At 40.4% G+C, this 15018-nt stretch overlaps 1 protein-coding gene across 8 annotated transcripts in view; it reads left to right on the top strand.

The window, feature by feature from the left end:
• The window catches only part of LOC110847306 (pleckstrin homology domain-containing family G member 5), a 62569-nt gene that overhangs the window by 47130 nt on the left and 421 nt on the right, over nucleotides 1-15018 (top strand). For 3 of the 8 annotated variants that reach the window (XM_022094231.2, XM_035849322.1, XM_035849317.1), the window contains 19 exons: nucleotides 6727-6900; nucleotides 7033-7362; nucleotides 7487-7735; nucleotides 7906-7935; nucleotides 8033-8203; nucleotides 8361-8413; nucleotides 8541-8598; nucleotides 8682-8789; nucleotides 11502-11543; nucleotides 11617-11673; nucleotides 11809-11862; nucleotides 11937-12080; nucleotides 12204-12491; nucleotides 12587-12831; nucleotides 13014-13151; nucleotides 13297-13610; nucleotides 13685-13974; nucleotides 14056-14180; nucleotides 14385-14969. In XM_022094231.2, the coding sequence (XP_021949923.1) occupies nucleotides 6727-6900; nucleotides 7033-7362; nucleotides 7487-7735; nucleotides 7906-7935; nucleotides 8033-8203; nucleotides 8361-8413; nucleotides 8541-8598; nucleotides 8682-8789; nucleotides 11502-11543; nucleotides 11617-11673; nucleotides 11809-11862; nucleotides 11937-12080; nucleotides 12204-12491; nucleotides 12587-12831; nucleotides 13014-13151; nucleotides 13297-13610; nucleotides 13685-13974; nucleotides 14056-14180; nucleotides 14385-14969 (3455 nt within the window). Of the gene's footprint in view, nucleotides 1-4166; nucleotides 4550-6726; nucleotides 6901-7032; nucleotides 7363-7486; nucleotides 7736-7905; nucleotides 7936-8032; nucleotides 8204-8360; nucleotides 8414-8540; nucleotides 8599-8681; nucleotides 8790-11501; nucleotides 11544-11616; nucleotides 11674-11808; nucleotides 11863-11936; nucleotides 12081-12203; nucleotides 12492-12586; nucleotides 12832-13013; nucleotides 13152-13296; nucleotides 13611-13684; nucleotides 13975-14055; nucleotides 14181-14384; nucleotides 14974-15018 lie in introns of those variants that run through there. The other 5 variants (XM_035849323.1, XM_035849319.1, XM_035849320.1 and 2 more) reach the window with 5 other exon arrangements.

Here is a 15018-nt window from a genome sequence, read left to right as displayed (position 1 = left end):
TTGCACGGGGAAACTCGCCGAATTTCTAGAACGACCATGACCAAAGTTAGTAAATATATAATTAAGCACTGCGAGTTGTCCATTGTTTGTTGAACCTCCTTTCTTTACTTTCGCCGTATTCAGTTTCAAATTAGTCGGGATCATCAACAAATAAATTATAAATATGTACTAAGCGTCTTTGGTTACTCGGTTGGTTGACCGGAAGTGTCCGGTCCGTTATGAAAAACAAGCAACAAAAACGGTCTGGCATTATTAAACCTTGATTCATTCCTCAAAGAAACAAGATTATGAACAATGGTTGATAAAAGTTTTTCATTTATGGTCAAGTAACTTACCGCACTCTCTGTTTAGCAGATTCGTTCAAACGGGTAAAGTATTTCTTTCGGAACAACCTTATTCACCAATGTGCAGAAGGACCCATTCCCGGTTTTGGTCATATTACTTACATTTCTAATACGAAAATTATGAAAATAAGGATTTCTGAGCAATAGCAATAAGACCTCGTGGAGCATCTAATTATACTTATATATTTAGAAGTCCATATTCTGTGTTGCTTCTCTGTGTCTGAAGGTTACTCTGGTTGCTTTCCCCGTACAGTAAATACACGCTCGGTGCATGTTCATGGAGCTTTGGGTGAGATAAGCACAAGAAATTTGGCCGGTTTAGGATCGGACCTCTCTCTTCCGTCATATGTATAACGCAGGGAAGAAGACTATCCTAATGACTATAATGGGCTCACATTACCAACAGTATATTCCAGACGTTCCAATTGCTGCAACCAATCCCAGTGAGGCTTTTTGCTATCGTTTATCTCGTCCAGCGTAGATGGGAAGTTTTGTTTGCTCCACTCCAGAGTATCTCACATATCTGAGCTATTATTTGTTTGGGGCTGTTGTGATGATGATGATGATGTTTTTGCTTTTGCTATTATGAAGATCGATTCTTATCCCAATTTCGAAGATTCACCACCGTCGTTGTACATGTATCCCTCCTCTCGAACGTATCGGAGAAAGGTAGGAGACGAGTCTCAAATCTATAGATCGTCAATTCTTTGCCATTCTTTCCTCACTTTCTCTCACTCAAGGCTGGTGAAACTTGACTCGTTGGCTGCTTCCGATGCTAAGTAATGAAAGTGAGCATCCAGCAAAGTGACGTCCCTAGTCTCGCAGAGAGATACTTTATTAGGTACGACTTTGAAAGTCGTGTTGAGTGAGACGAGACCGGCAGAGTGTGGGTCGGTTGGTTTACCTCGCATTTCACTATTGCTCGACTGTGTATTTGAGCCCGTGTCGAGACGCCCTGGAACCCAGTGCACTGTTGGGTTGCGAAAAGAGAGAAAGAACGTTCGACCACGGTGGCGGCGGTGGTGGTGACATACTGCTTCTTCTTGGTCAGAGAGAAAGCATTGCTGGTGGTGGTACGTTGAACGGTGGTTGTTGTAGAGCTTCTGACACGATGCTTTCTCTCCTCCCAAGTCTTTCGGGATTGAAAATGTAGAGATTGCATTACTTGTCTCACACCAAACTTTCAAGCAAAATAGTAAGGGAGCTTCTGTTCTTTTTGGCACATTACGCAAGGCGGCTGCCCCTTCAAACTCGCCTGCCTGTGATGTGTTGGTAATATATTTCCGGAACTCTATGGTAGCAGGATTGGTATTTGTGACGAGAAGCGTGAGAAGTGAGGATTTGAATGGTGGACGTTGTTCGTTTGTCCTCCACGAAACCAACCACCTACCCAACCTTTCTTGTCTCCCTGCACTCTATTCTTTCCTCCTCTCAGAAATTGTTATTCTCAGACAAGAGAAGGGTGACAGTGTTTTGGCAACCCAATAGTCAAGTAACTCCAACCATTTCCAACCTCAATTTGTTCTGGATTTGCTGAGAATTTGCTGAAATCATTGGGGGAGTGAATCGTCTCGTCCTTGTAGACTTTCAGTCGTTCAAGAGGCAGCAGTTGTAGTGGCGTCATTCTGGCGTATTGGCCGTAAAAGTACATTTTAGTGATGAAATGTGAAAAAGAGAACGACAAGGGTACAAATTGATAGTTTTAGTTGAGCAACATGGAACCTGCAGAGACCTTTCACCTCCCTCGCGAGTCTTCCGTCCTTCATAAATAGCATCGCATTTGATGTAATGTGTCCAGTGTCAAGTGTTGAGGCAACGTTGTGCAGCATCGTCTGATTGGTTTTACGTTGTGTTTGTGGGATCGTTATTACATTGAAAGAGGAGCAATTTACCAACTTTAGTAACTGAGAAACAACTGTAACTTACTTTTGTGACACATCACAAAAATATCTGAATCAATCTCTTGGGATTGTGAGATTCTCACTCGAGTTTCACACACCCATACGCAAAGTGATTATTGTTCACTGCTTTGATTCCCATAACTAATGTCATGGCTCTTCTTATATATAAACCAACAATCTAACGTTTGGTAGATACATATGTATGTATGCACATATGCACTATTCTGGGGTATTGTTCGCTTAACGAAATCAGGTTTTGTAAAACTGTGCTGAGTGATTGGACGTGGATAATATGCATTTTAAGGAGCTGAATACCTGGGTCATTGCGCATTATCTGTATATTTCACGTAGACTTTATTGTATGCAAATGTAAGACATTCTAATTTCACTAATTTAGTCTTTCGTTTTTTTCCATGAAATTCGTGAGACGGTTTTCGATAGACATTACTCAGCGTCTATGCGATAACTTTGTTGCATTTCTTATTCCAATAAGAACGAGACGTTCAAAAGCGATCGATTGGTTGTTTGAATTGTTTTTGTTTTTATTTTTTACAATCAATTGATTACTTTAAACGCAAAGTATTGTGTCGTTACATTTGCCAAAGTCACGATAACATACCATGAATGCACGATTCTTCTTGATAGACATAATATATGTACAGGGGAAATCGATACCACGAAATGACAAAACTATGAAAATAGTGTGTTTAAAAAGAAGTGAATTCATGTCAATGTCAGTCCATTTCTTTGCCAATAACACTGAATATAACTCTGAACGGTTGTTATTGCTATTGCCCTTCTTGTAGTATCTATCTCACATCCAATCCAATAAGCAATTACAGAAGTGTTGAGCTCAACAGTTGTATTTACTAAGCATTGACGGTGGCAATACAATATCTTGTACCAGTAGCATTTTTCTATTTGAGTTTCCCCATATAGCTCAATATGAATAACACAATTGTAATTTTGTTGCCAATACATAAATAGATAATGCAAGAATTACTACGTAATTCCTATTGGCCTGTTCTATCACTTGCAAAAAAAACTACGGACCTGATCCAGTTGGGGTTGTGATCCAAACCTAGGAAGATCCATTTATAAGACAATAAATAGTGTTTCATTCTCTAAGAAGTTTGAATTTGCTCAGTATTTCGTAAAATGAATATTTCATCTACTAATTACTATCAGTTACACTCATTATCCAAAGTACTTTTGTCTACATATTCCACTCTGGGTATTTTTTACCACAATTAAATGAACTTACACTTTGTGGCTTCGCATTGGACTAAATGCACACATACGTAAATAGGTACGTATGCATGTAAAAAGTGTGCTCACTTCAATGTAGTACGTACATTCCAAGTAAATATTTTATTTGAGCAACATATTAGATGATTGCAGTAATTGGATATGAGGCATTTTTTAAGAAATTGGACATCATGCTCGTACATAACTTTATTTGCTTCGTCAATCACACACAGTTTATTTTACATACGTGTCTTGTATGTATACACACGAAATACATGTCTGTCCAATGTACAACTAGCTTTGTGTTTCATCCATTTTCTTCAGTGACAGGTGTGGCTTTCTAACATTGGTAAAGGTTAAGTTGTTTTTATTCTTTAAAAAATGCACCTCAGTAAAAGTGGTAAAAGAAAGTCACACATCTGACGAAAAAGTCCGACCCCACGCACACGTTCAGTAAAAGTTCCACGAAGCACATTGTAAGAATGCATATTGAAATACCGAAAATCTACACAGACATTTTCATGGAACAGGTTGTCATGAAATACCATGAGCCGGACGTCGTGGTTAAGAATAGAATTCCCTAGACTCACAATCTATACGAGAGATTTGATAAAGCGTTTTTGTGATGTGCATCATAAATGGTGAATCGAAGAAAAAAGGTTTTACGTCTGTCCCTCGACTGGGAAAATAAAATCCTCTCTTGTCAGTCGAACTATGTATGGATCCGGAATCTACAAGAAATTCGTGGTTGGTGACGAGAAATTGCAATCAATCATGCTTTCCGTTTCGTTCGCTGTGCTGCTGCTGCCCAACGGAACTAATAGTGTAGAGATTGTAAATTGATTGGGCGACATTACGCCAATAATGCATTGAGCAGAAGATTGAAAATCAAGACGAAATTGTCAGTTTCTTGCCAACTGCCTCCCGGGTCCTCTTTTGTATTCGTCGTCCCACTAATTAATTGATAACAGGAATCGTTTGCATCAGAAAAGCACAACCAAAATGAAGACAGCGTACGGTTTGCTGGATGTGTTCCCATTGATAACGGGTCCAATTGTAAGTACATAATTCATTAATGTTCATCTCTCATGTGAAATGTCGTTCTGATCTCACCAGTCATGTCTACTTCACGTCTACTTCGAATGTATGGCAGGATTTAATTCAAGCACTGTGAGACGAGTTTAAGAGCACTGTACTGAAGAGTCTTGATCTTTCCAAGAGTGTCTCGTTAGTGCGAGAAATGTCAATTTAATGATGGCACATGTGTATGCCTGGGATGCATAATCTGCGTCGTGATTCCATGAATGATTGGAATCCATTTGTACACATTTCCATAAATTAATTACGAAGCATGCTGGACTTGTCAAACAAACAATTGTTGGCTCCAAAAGGCAAATCTGCTGTGGTTAAATGGTAATGTGTGACTTTATCTTCCCAGTCCCACCATGCCCTTGATGTTGATCGTGTTGATTAGTGTTTTTCCATGAGTTGAGTGAGCTTTGCTTTCCACCATCACTTCCTGCTTCACTTTCACTCGCACCTTCTTGCACCCCCTCCTTCACAGGCCCAATCATTTGCATTCGGCCTTCGAATGAGTCAATGCTACGTTCACCCACGAGCGAGTAGCCAACTGACGGATATCAATGTTTGCATGACGTTGGATAGTTCCCTGCTTTATGGTGATCTTAATTTATGTGATCAGCGTGACATGGTTTATTCACACGCCTTCAATTCATAGAAAGTGGGGGTGGAATATTTGACAAACTCGGTCAGATTGTAAATATTTGGACAGATACCTCAAAGTGAATTTATGATTTACTACTTTACAATTTAATAATTATGTCCCACGCGCCACTAGTTTCATACCTTTCGCTTGATTCGGTAAAGGAGCGAAGTACTATTTCATTAATGGTCAGTCTATATTTTTGACATCCAGATCTTGGCTGTCTTTGAATTCCTTCGTCTAGCAGAATTTCAAGATTATTGATAAGGAATGATTGGGCTGCATTTCATTGAGTTTATTTTATATGGCCAGTAAAAACTTTCGTTTCTTTTTGAGCAACATGAGATGCTTTGTCAGAATTTTAGGAAGTGGTGACAGTCTGAAATAAAATAAAAGATGCTTTCTGTGCATTCTTTGTGAAAATGAGATTTCTAGTCTCTGGAGAAATTACTTGTGATTCCTCATTTTTATTCACTATGAGATTCACGTCCTCATTGAGTATACGTTGATGTGCATGTGTACAAACGCAGAATGTAAGTGGGTGGATACATATTTGACTGATCTCAGCAAAGCGTCGTGTGTGTGTGTGCTCGTTGCAATTTGCTCCTTAATGACCTAGACCAGCAATCCTTCATCTGGAATCACAGCCGAACGCCTTTTGACGTCGCCTTAGACCGATTTGTTTCACTTTCTGTCCCATTTTCTTCTTGTCGGGTCGTACGTAGATACATGCGAAGAATCAGGGAAAATTGTAGTAATGCACCTATTTATGTATGTAGCAAGGAGACGATCAAGGTAACCATATTTGACCATGCTTTCTCTCCTTCTTACCCTAGCGTTGCATCTCTTTCGTACAAACAAGTGCATACGATATTCTTTATGTGAAGCGAGTAACGATGAATATACATAAGTGACTCACTATACTACTTAATACATATGAATTAGGTTTCGCCTTCAGGGGACGTAGTCAGTATTTAGTAATGGGGTTATTACAGGGGAATGACTTGTGCGCCCCATTTGTCACATTTCCAGTAAATTGTTATCTGGAGAAAGTTGAGCGTGACTAGAGACTCCAGCTGATCCAGACAGATTGCATTTGGGAGTGTGGTCCAAACTAATTTGTAAGGTTTTAGCACAGAAGAAGTGGTTCACAGACCCGTGAACTATTTTCTTTAGACAGACATGACACTTTCTCCGGAATCTGGAGTCCAGATCCCAGCTGTGTTACTGCTGTATAAGAAATGCAATGCACACTTATTTCACGATGACCCCATCTCATTATGGTGCAGATCAATATATTGTAGATATATATAAAATTGGTAATAATGTAATCTTACATAAATAGTTAAGTGCAAATGATTTTTTTTACTTTCACCCAGAGATATTTTGCATATGTACTTTTAGCAGCAGCAGCACTAGTTGTAAAATAGAACTAATAAAATGGAATAACAATTTAAGGTCATAACATAGAAATTAGTTTTTTAATGCGAAAGATTAAATTTTTGCACAGGGTCGATCACGAAGCCTGACCCAGATCCATCACTTGGACTCTGGTTTGGGGATGAGTAAGCAGGATATGGACTGTAAATCAGAGCCTGGACATCCAAATGACCAGGCCGGAGTTCTACTGGTCCCACCACCAGCGGAAAGCTCTTCCCAAAAGTCACCTTTACAACAATCCAAGGTAATGCACGCCACTTTTAAATTTACTACTTCACGGTTGTTTTACACGTATGAATAATTCATGCATCAGAATTTTGTGTGCGATGAAGAATGTTTACGAATGTGTGCATTTTTGTGTGCGTGTTGTTTGCAGCGGGGAAAAAACCGATTTTTCAGTGCCTCCGCGGAAGACACGACCTTTGGTGGCTCGACCAACTCCAACCTGTCTCCGGCTGGTCCAAATTCAAATTCTCAAGACGCTTCTCAAACCAACGCGAGCTCCGCAAACACCCCGACTGCTGGTCCTGGATCCGCACCTGTTTCCGCAGCCAAGAAGAGATCACTGCTGTCTTTGTCATCCCCAAAATACTATCAACGTCAATCTCGACATCCATCGGGAGTTATCTCTCACGAGGGGAGTCTCAAAGTAAAAAATGCGACAAAGCAACATCGGTGGAGCAGTCTCTTTACCACCTCTGTCAAGGCACGAGATTTTCCTTTTTTATTCACCCATGTCAATTGCTTTCTCTTTTTGTCTCGATCCTTTTGTCTGTAAAATGGTCATGTTGCCCCGGTCTAATTTCATGTTTTTTGTCGTAAAACAACAGGAGAGTTCCAAGATTGAGGCGCTATCTGATCATCTGGATAACTACGAGAAATATGGTATTCCAAGGCCTAACGCAATCCTCTGTGATAAGGACGAATTAGAATCCATAAACTCTTTGGAGGCGGATTGGAGACCAATTGTAGAGCGCTGGGGAGATCTCACATACCGAGCAAAACAACAGCAGTCTGCTATTTGGGAACTCGTTGAATCGGAAGTGTTGTATCTGAAAACTCTCGAACTCCTAACTGATGTAAGTGGTTGTCCGTAAGAATTATGCAGCAGAAGGGCGAGCGAGGTGTAGTTAGTGCATGCAATAAAACATGTTGCTCCTCGTCCTAGTGTTTAAACACTTGGAAACAAATCTGCTGAGCGTCGTAGGTGCTGCCTGTTTGATTAATTTATTGCCATAAATCTTTTCAGCTCTTTCTGGCCTGTCTTTACAACCTCCAGGTAACATTTTTCATATGTGTAATGCACTTGTATATTTATGTCTCAATCACTTTAACCAATTTGCAACTAAATGGCATCAACTTGTTTCTCTTTTCAGTCCGCAAATATCCTAAACGAGATTGATCGAGATAAGATTTTTGCTAACATTCCAGAAATTTACAAAGCTAACAAAACCCTTTGGCTAGAATGCCTATGGCCTATGGTACAAATAGCGCGTGATACTAGAAAACCTTTGAATTCCTCGGAGCTTCATAGTGGATTTCATCAGGTATGACTTTTTCTCCACTGTTCATTTCTAACTAACTACACACAAACATATGCATGGATATGGGTGACGTATGTAGATGTACACACATACGTCACCCAAATGGAAGTGCTGCTTTCACTTCATTAAGTTAACGTGTTACTGATCTCTTTATGCACAGTTTGCCGTGATATGCAAACCCTACATTCAGTATTGTTTGGAGCAACCTATAAGGTACGAAAAAAGTTAACTACAACAATAACTCGTAATAACCGTAATGATTTATTTATTGGGTGAATGGGGTGAAAGTGGAACAAATGTTCGATTCATATATACATATATTGACTTTTATTATTTTTAGTCAAGAATATTGTCGCGCAAATGACCAAAGGAATCCATTATTCAAAGTGTATCTTGCTGTAAGTGTATCAAACTAAGCTGATCACTTCCGCTGACCATGAATAATGCCCAGTCTAACTTTCTCCTCCTTGAATATATGCAGTGGTGTGAAGCTCGTCCTGAGTGCAACCGAGAACGACTGACAGATATATTGGTTCGCCCACTCCAAAGGATGACAAAATATAGCCTTCTGCTGGGAGCTATTTTAAAAGTAACTACTCATTCTATACTCAATCTAAATGTAAATTATAATACATTGGGCATAACAAGTAATTAAAAATTCTAATAGTAATTAGTAAAGTAAAATATGGTTTCTTATTGCATTTGTCCAGCTGTAAATGAAACAAAAAAATTATCAGAATATTTATTATTATTTTTAATACATTTATGACTCCTTGTCTATATGTTTACTTACATGATTAATAATGAATCTCGTCCTGGTTTTCAATTTCGTGGATAGCAGTCCAGTCCAGCTTCTCGGGCCACTTTTTTCCTTCGTCGTGTTCTTCATCCTCTGCCAATGGCACCCTCACCACAATCTTTACTCTTCTTTTGGTAATGTACCTTGCACACTTTTTAAAGAAATCCCCATCTTCCTTCTCATACTTGTCCACGATGACGCAGGCCTGGTTGAACGTCTTAACAGGGAAGCCATCGGCTGTAGTAGCTCCAAAAATCTCAAGACAAAATAGCACTTTGTGGAGGATTGATTCTTTCTTCTCCGTCTGAAGAACGAGATCCTTCCACACTGGGTCTTCATTGGAGGTGATGTTCCTGAGGGCCTTGATTTGGGCTGGAGTGGGTGTTGGACGCCAGATGATGATGGCGTTACGACACGAAGAAAATTCTTCTGGGTTAATTCCCACTCGATCTTTAAACACGCGGGAACGGTGACGAGGAAAGTGTGTCATCGATGCCGTGTTTTTTCCTTCGTCCAAGTTCTTCTGTGCTTCAGCCAATGATTTATTTATCCCTGCATACAGGATAGAAGGAGCCATTGGCTTGAGGTAAACATGGGGAAGTGGTACGTTGGTTGAAGTTGGCTTTGAAAATGGCGGCTGTTTGACTTTATCCATTTCTTCTCCAAACTCCATGTACATGCCATTGGCAGTCAAAAATCGGTGAAGTTGAGGGAGGTTTGCGTTATCAACTTGTTGCCAATCTGTTGGAACTGTAACGTATTCTTCATCATCTTCTCGGGTCACGTTGTGGACAAATGACAGAAAGTTGATTCCAAGCTGTAAATTAAAAGAGCCATTGACTAAAATTAATTTAAACTATAGCAAATTTATGAACTAATGACAAAAATATTACCTTCAATGTGTGACGGAGTACATTATTGTAATGTCCGTTGATCCTCTCGTCAAAATGTTCCAACGTTTCGAATTCCTGGATGGTAATATTTTTTTCCTCTAGGATTCTTGTGAAAATATTATCGGGGTTCACCCAGGTAGTAGAAATGTTCGATCCTGGATTCATTGTATGAGATCTAGGGTATACAACTGCAAGGATATTATCTGGAGAATAGAAGCCAATGGCTGATGTCGACCACATATTGGTTTGATGTTCAGCACAATTCCGTTGTTTCACTTCCCAGCAATCTATCCAGGAGCAGAGTTGGAAGGGGTTATGGCGATCATCCGTCCTGATTCGAAGTCTTCCTGCTGAGAAGTATCCCGTTGTGATTCGTCCATCAATCCAGCAGATGTTGAGACAATCCTTTCGCTTGCCAAATCCCTTCCAAGCGTCATTATTGTTCACATTTTTCCAGTTCTGATACTTCTCGGAAGTCTTCAGTTGACTTCCACAGCCATCGGCTTCATCCGTCCAGCCAATGGCTAATTTGATTGCTGTCAGAATTATTCCGCCGCGACTTGTTGGGGCTGGTGACGGCCAACCGTGGCATGGACATCCACTTTCTCGGACTGGTGGCGTCACGACGGGAGATGGGCGCTCATACCACTTGAAGTATGGAGTGTAACCTTCTGCGTCGATGATGGATTGGATTGCTGGTGGCCACACTGCAGAGAAAGGATAAAAACAATTAACAAAACACTAATTTTTTGCATTGTCGTCATCAATTAATTAAATAAACAATTTACCTCCACCTCCATCTACCAAAGCCAATGGCTGCGCCGGTGCAGCTGATGGAGAGTCAAGTCGAGGAATCTTGGGCACGCTGGGGCCTGGCTGTGGATTCTCTCGTTGATCCAAAATCTCGGCGATTTCCATTACCAGTCGGAAATTCCGGTCATTTGATTCTTGCCCAAGTCTATCCTCCAATTCTTCCGTCGTCAGAATTGTCAAGTCTTCTTTGCCATTGGCTCTACCAATGACACCTCCTCCGCCGTCCTTTTCTTCCATCGTAAAGTTGTCGTCACAATAAGTGAGATAAACAATTAAAAAGGGGGGTTTTGAAATTTTTGACAATTATCTAATAATTGGAGAGAAATTGTGAGAGAGTGCGAGCGAGTGAGAGCTGGGTGTATGAGAGCGAGCGTACAAGGGGTGAGAGAGAAAGAGAGAGAGAGAGAAACGGACGATTCTAAGCCAATGGCAAGCAAATAAAACAAGTTTGATCGTGTTCCTTATTTGTTAAACCTTATCCAGTATGCCTTCATGGGTATCATTGCAAGGGCTCCGGAAACATTTAGGATTCATGACAATGGGTTTAAATGGCTTCATTCATATTTGGGCTGTTATTGGGACCTTAATAGGATAAAGGATAGATTCAATTTTGGACTTCATCACGACCAACAATCATTGGATCTTATTTTGCAATATGTATTTGTGCCATGCTATAAAAGAAAGGTTGGACGAAGGCGTGTTTGCATTATGGCAAGGAATGTTTGATGGAGTTGGAAAATTTGTTCCATAGTTTATTTTATTTTAAAGTACACTGATAGTTTATTCTATTTTAAAGTACACTGATGACCCAGGAGAGCGGCTTTGCCTCGAGGAAATGGTATGCCGTCAGTTTTGCTACTACATTCCACCAACGGGACTAATCTGTTCATGCACCCCTTTTATATAAACAGATTGACCACGTGGAGAGATTTGTTATGAGCGTGAATGCAGCATTAAGAAACCAACAAGTGAGTTTTGTGAAGTTGTTGCCCATTTCTTACTTTGTCTGTTGTACTCTTTCCACGCGTACTAAAATCAATCGTCAGTTAATCAACAGGTTAAGAAATGGAAAATAGTAATGCAAGTTTTCCATATTTTCTTAGGAATCTGAAAGGTTGCAAGGTATCATGGACAAAATGGAGTTCTATGACGTTGTAGTAAGAACATAGGAGAGAGTTTGGCGTTGCCGTGTTGTTGGTGCTGTTCTCAATCTAGCATTTTGTGATTTCAGGATACAAAAGACGAAGAGCTTGAGCTAGTCATCAAGTCGCACTCTAGACTAAACTTATTCGAGCCAATGCCAAGTTGTGGATCTGTGAAGAGATGGTTGATTTTTGAGAGCGATATGAGATTACGAGATTCTTTCAGTTCTAAGGTTAGTTCTTTCACTTTCAACAAATTTAATGGATTCACAAGCAAAAAATGACTTTCTCCTACCCTACTACACGCAAGTGTACATAAATATATGTACATGTACACATTTGTACTTGTGTTACAGATTGACGTGCGTTGTTTCCTCTTCACCGATATGCTTCTCATATGCAAGCAAACGACGAGACAGGGGGATAAGCTAAAAATCATTCGACAGCCCTACATGGTGGACAAATTAGTTGCAAGAGAGTACAATAAGGACCCATGTTCATTCGGCCTCGTTTATCTAAATGAATATGGTACAGCTATTGCCGCACTGGCGCTTCATGGTCGTGATAATAAACTAGTCAAACAATGGCTGGAGCATATCAAGAAGGCAACCAAACTGTATTTGGAAGCCAAGGCAAAAACAGACGTACGTCTAATTTTCTGCTGAAGGATTTGCCTTCCCATTTTTCCCATTTCATTTTTGTAAATAAATTGAAATCAATTCTTGCTTTCTCTTTTCAGGAAAACCTTGAATTTCCTCTCACCGGAGCTCACTTAATCGGAGAGTTGCCAGATACGGACGCTGGAATAGAGCTGGAGGACGAAGAAAATAGCAGTGCTGGATTGATATATTTGCCACCACAAAACATGAGTAGTCGTGCCAGCCAGATGTCAAGCTTACTGCATTCACATTCTGGGTCTATCGAAATGAACGAAACTTCCCTTATTTCAAGTCGGGCAAGGAGTTTTGAACAAGAACTCAGAGGGTATTTCATATTTCACTACTTGCATGCATAAATAGTTTGTTATTTTAAACTTGATAACTTGACTATTAAGCTATCATTAGCGGTAATCCAACAAAATCACCTTAAAATAACGGAATTTAGAACAAATCAATTGCACAGGAATTTTATGTAAAGTAAATAACATTGGTTAAAAACTTTTCCAGTTCTAGTCTCAGTTCGGAGGAGGGAACAAATGGAAATGATCCCAGTTCTACAGGGGCCACAGGGAATTTAAGCTCCGCTAGGTCGCTTAGTGTAGAAACAGGACCTCAGCTCAGGCCCGTTTCACCGCGACATGATCGGTATGACATGCACCGTGGTTTTAATTTGCACATATGTACATATGTATACGCACACTGTCGCTAGGACATAATGCACTGTAAAGTGAAATTCGAGAGTAAAAGCAACACAAATGTATGTTCACGAATGTATACTATTCATTTCCAGCAGGAGATTGTTCATATCGAAATCCCCAAGTCCCAACTCTCTCTCAGTTCAAATTCCGGTTCCAAATATCCTTGGCCAGTCCTTACCTAATTTGAACGCTTCACCTCCACAACCTCAGTCTCTTACGGTGCCCAAATGTTCACTAAGTCCTACTCACCGTGGAATCTCGTATCCTCCTCCTTCACCTCGGGGACTTCGACGTTCACAAGCACTCCTATCGTCCCTGAATCCACCTTTGACAAAAGTTAAACAAGTTGGATGTATAAGTCCGGAAAAGTCACCCGTCACACCCACTGCCGTGGTTGAGATTAAAGGTTAAATAGTTATTTTAGGGCATTTTTGGTAACTAACCTGGACTGACAAAAAGCGTTTTTCATCATGAATCTAGACCCGATTCCTCCAAGCAATGACGTTTCACCTTCAGTACCACCAGAAGACTGTTTCAACAGACGTGGTCCCAGGAGCCCCACTCTTGCACAACGTAAAATGGTTTCTGCCACTGCTGCTGCCGCTATTGCGAATGAAAATTCGGTAAAAATACTTCATAGCAACCCTGACACTGGTGTACACCTTGGGGGCGACGTGGGCGAAAACTGCAACATGGCACGAAGACTAGCTAGAAATGAAAGAATGGACAATAAACGATATTACACGGCTGGTGTCATTGAAGATATAAAGGTTTAATAACTTTTAATGTGCATCAAAAAATTTGACGTTTGACATATTATTGATCTGGAAATATATATTCTGATTAAACAGAAGGAGAATACCAGAGAGAAGGACTCTGCAATACAAAAACGACTTTCCTGGAACCACGGTCCCCAAACCCAATTGCAGTCTGAACAGAGCAAATTGGCAGCTGAGTTTAACCGAAAGTTCTTTAGGTAATTGGGAAATAATACTCTGTTTCTGCTAACAAATTTTATTTTCTTCACGTTTTTGTTATCGTTATTATTAAAATTATTACACATCACTCCTATAGATTTATGTATGTACCTAATAATAATTAATTTGCTTGTATAAGATCCCTTTAGTGCTGCGGTTATCCTAATATTTTTTGTTTGGTCCTTGTTTGCTTGCCTTTTCAGTTCGGAAAGCATGAGTAGCATTCGTAGCTCTTCTGGAGTTTCTTCCACAAGTTCCCTTTCGCATTGTAGCGACGTGGACACACCTCGAGAAGTGGGCGAGATTGGATTCGGATTCCCAAGAAGGGGAGGATCTAGCAGTTCCACAGCGGTCAACCCCAGGACGCTTCCGGACGTTCTGATTGCCGTCAGTGAACCAGAGGAACGTGGTGGAGGTCCGGCAAATAAATGTTTCATCGAGCCATCCAGCGGTAGTTCACAACGGCTGAACAACTCCCCAGCTAACCAACGACGACTTATTGGTAGTCTGCGGACTTCCAGTGCGGAAGATGATCATAATGTTCCCTCAGAGGATGAAGAATTCGATTCACTTGCATATCAAAGGGCAACTGGTTCTATTAAGATTCGCAAGAACAAAGTGGACATGCAGCAGGGACAAAGCAAATCATTTAACTATGAAGATCAGAAGAGTGTAAATCCGACACCAACAACTGCATTCTCATCGACAAAACCCATGGAAGGGGAAGGTTCCAAGAAACCAAAAGATTTGCTTAACCGTTTGCTAACTGATGGATCACTAGAATCATCGTAGGTCATCCATCGAAACTCATGAGAAAAGTTATGAATTCTGTTTATT

This window comes from Folsomia candida, unplaced genomic scaffold, assembly GCF_002217175.1.
Source record: "Folsomia candida strain VU population unplaced genomic scaffold, ASM221717v1 Fcan01_Sc003, whole genome shotgun sequence".
Classification (NCBI taxonomy): Eukaryota; Metazoa; Arthropoda; class Collembola; order Entomobryomorpha; family Isotomidae; genus Folsomia; species Folsomia candida.
This window is presented reverse-complemented; position numbering and strand designations above follow the sequence as displayed.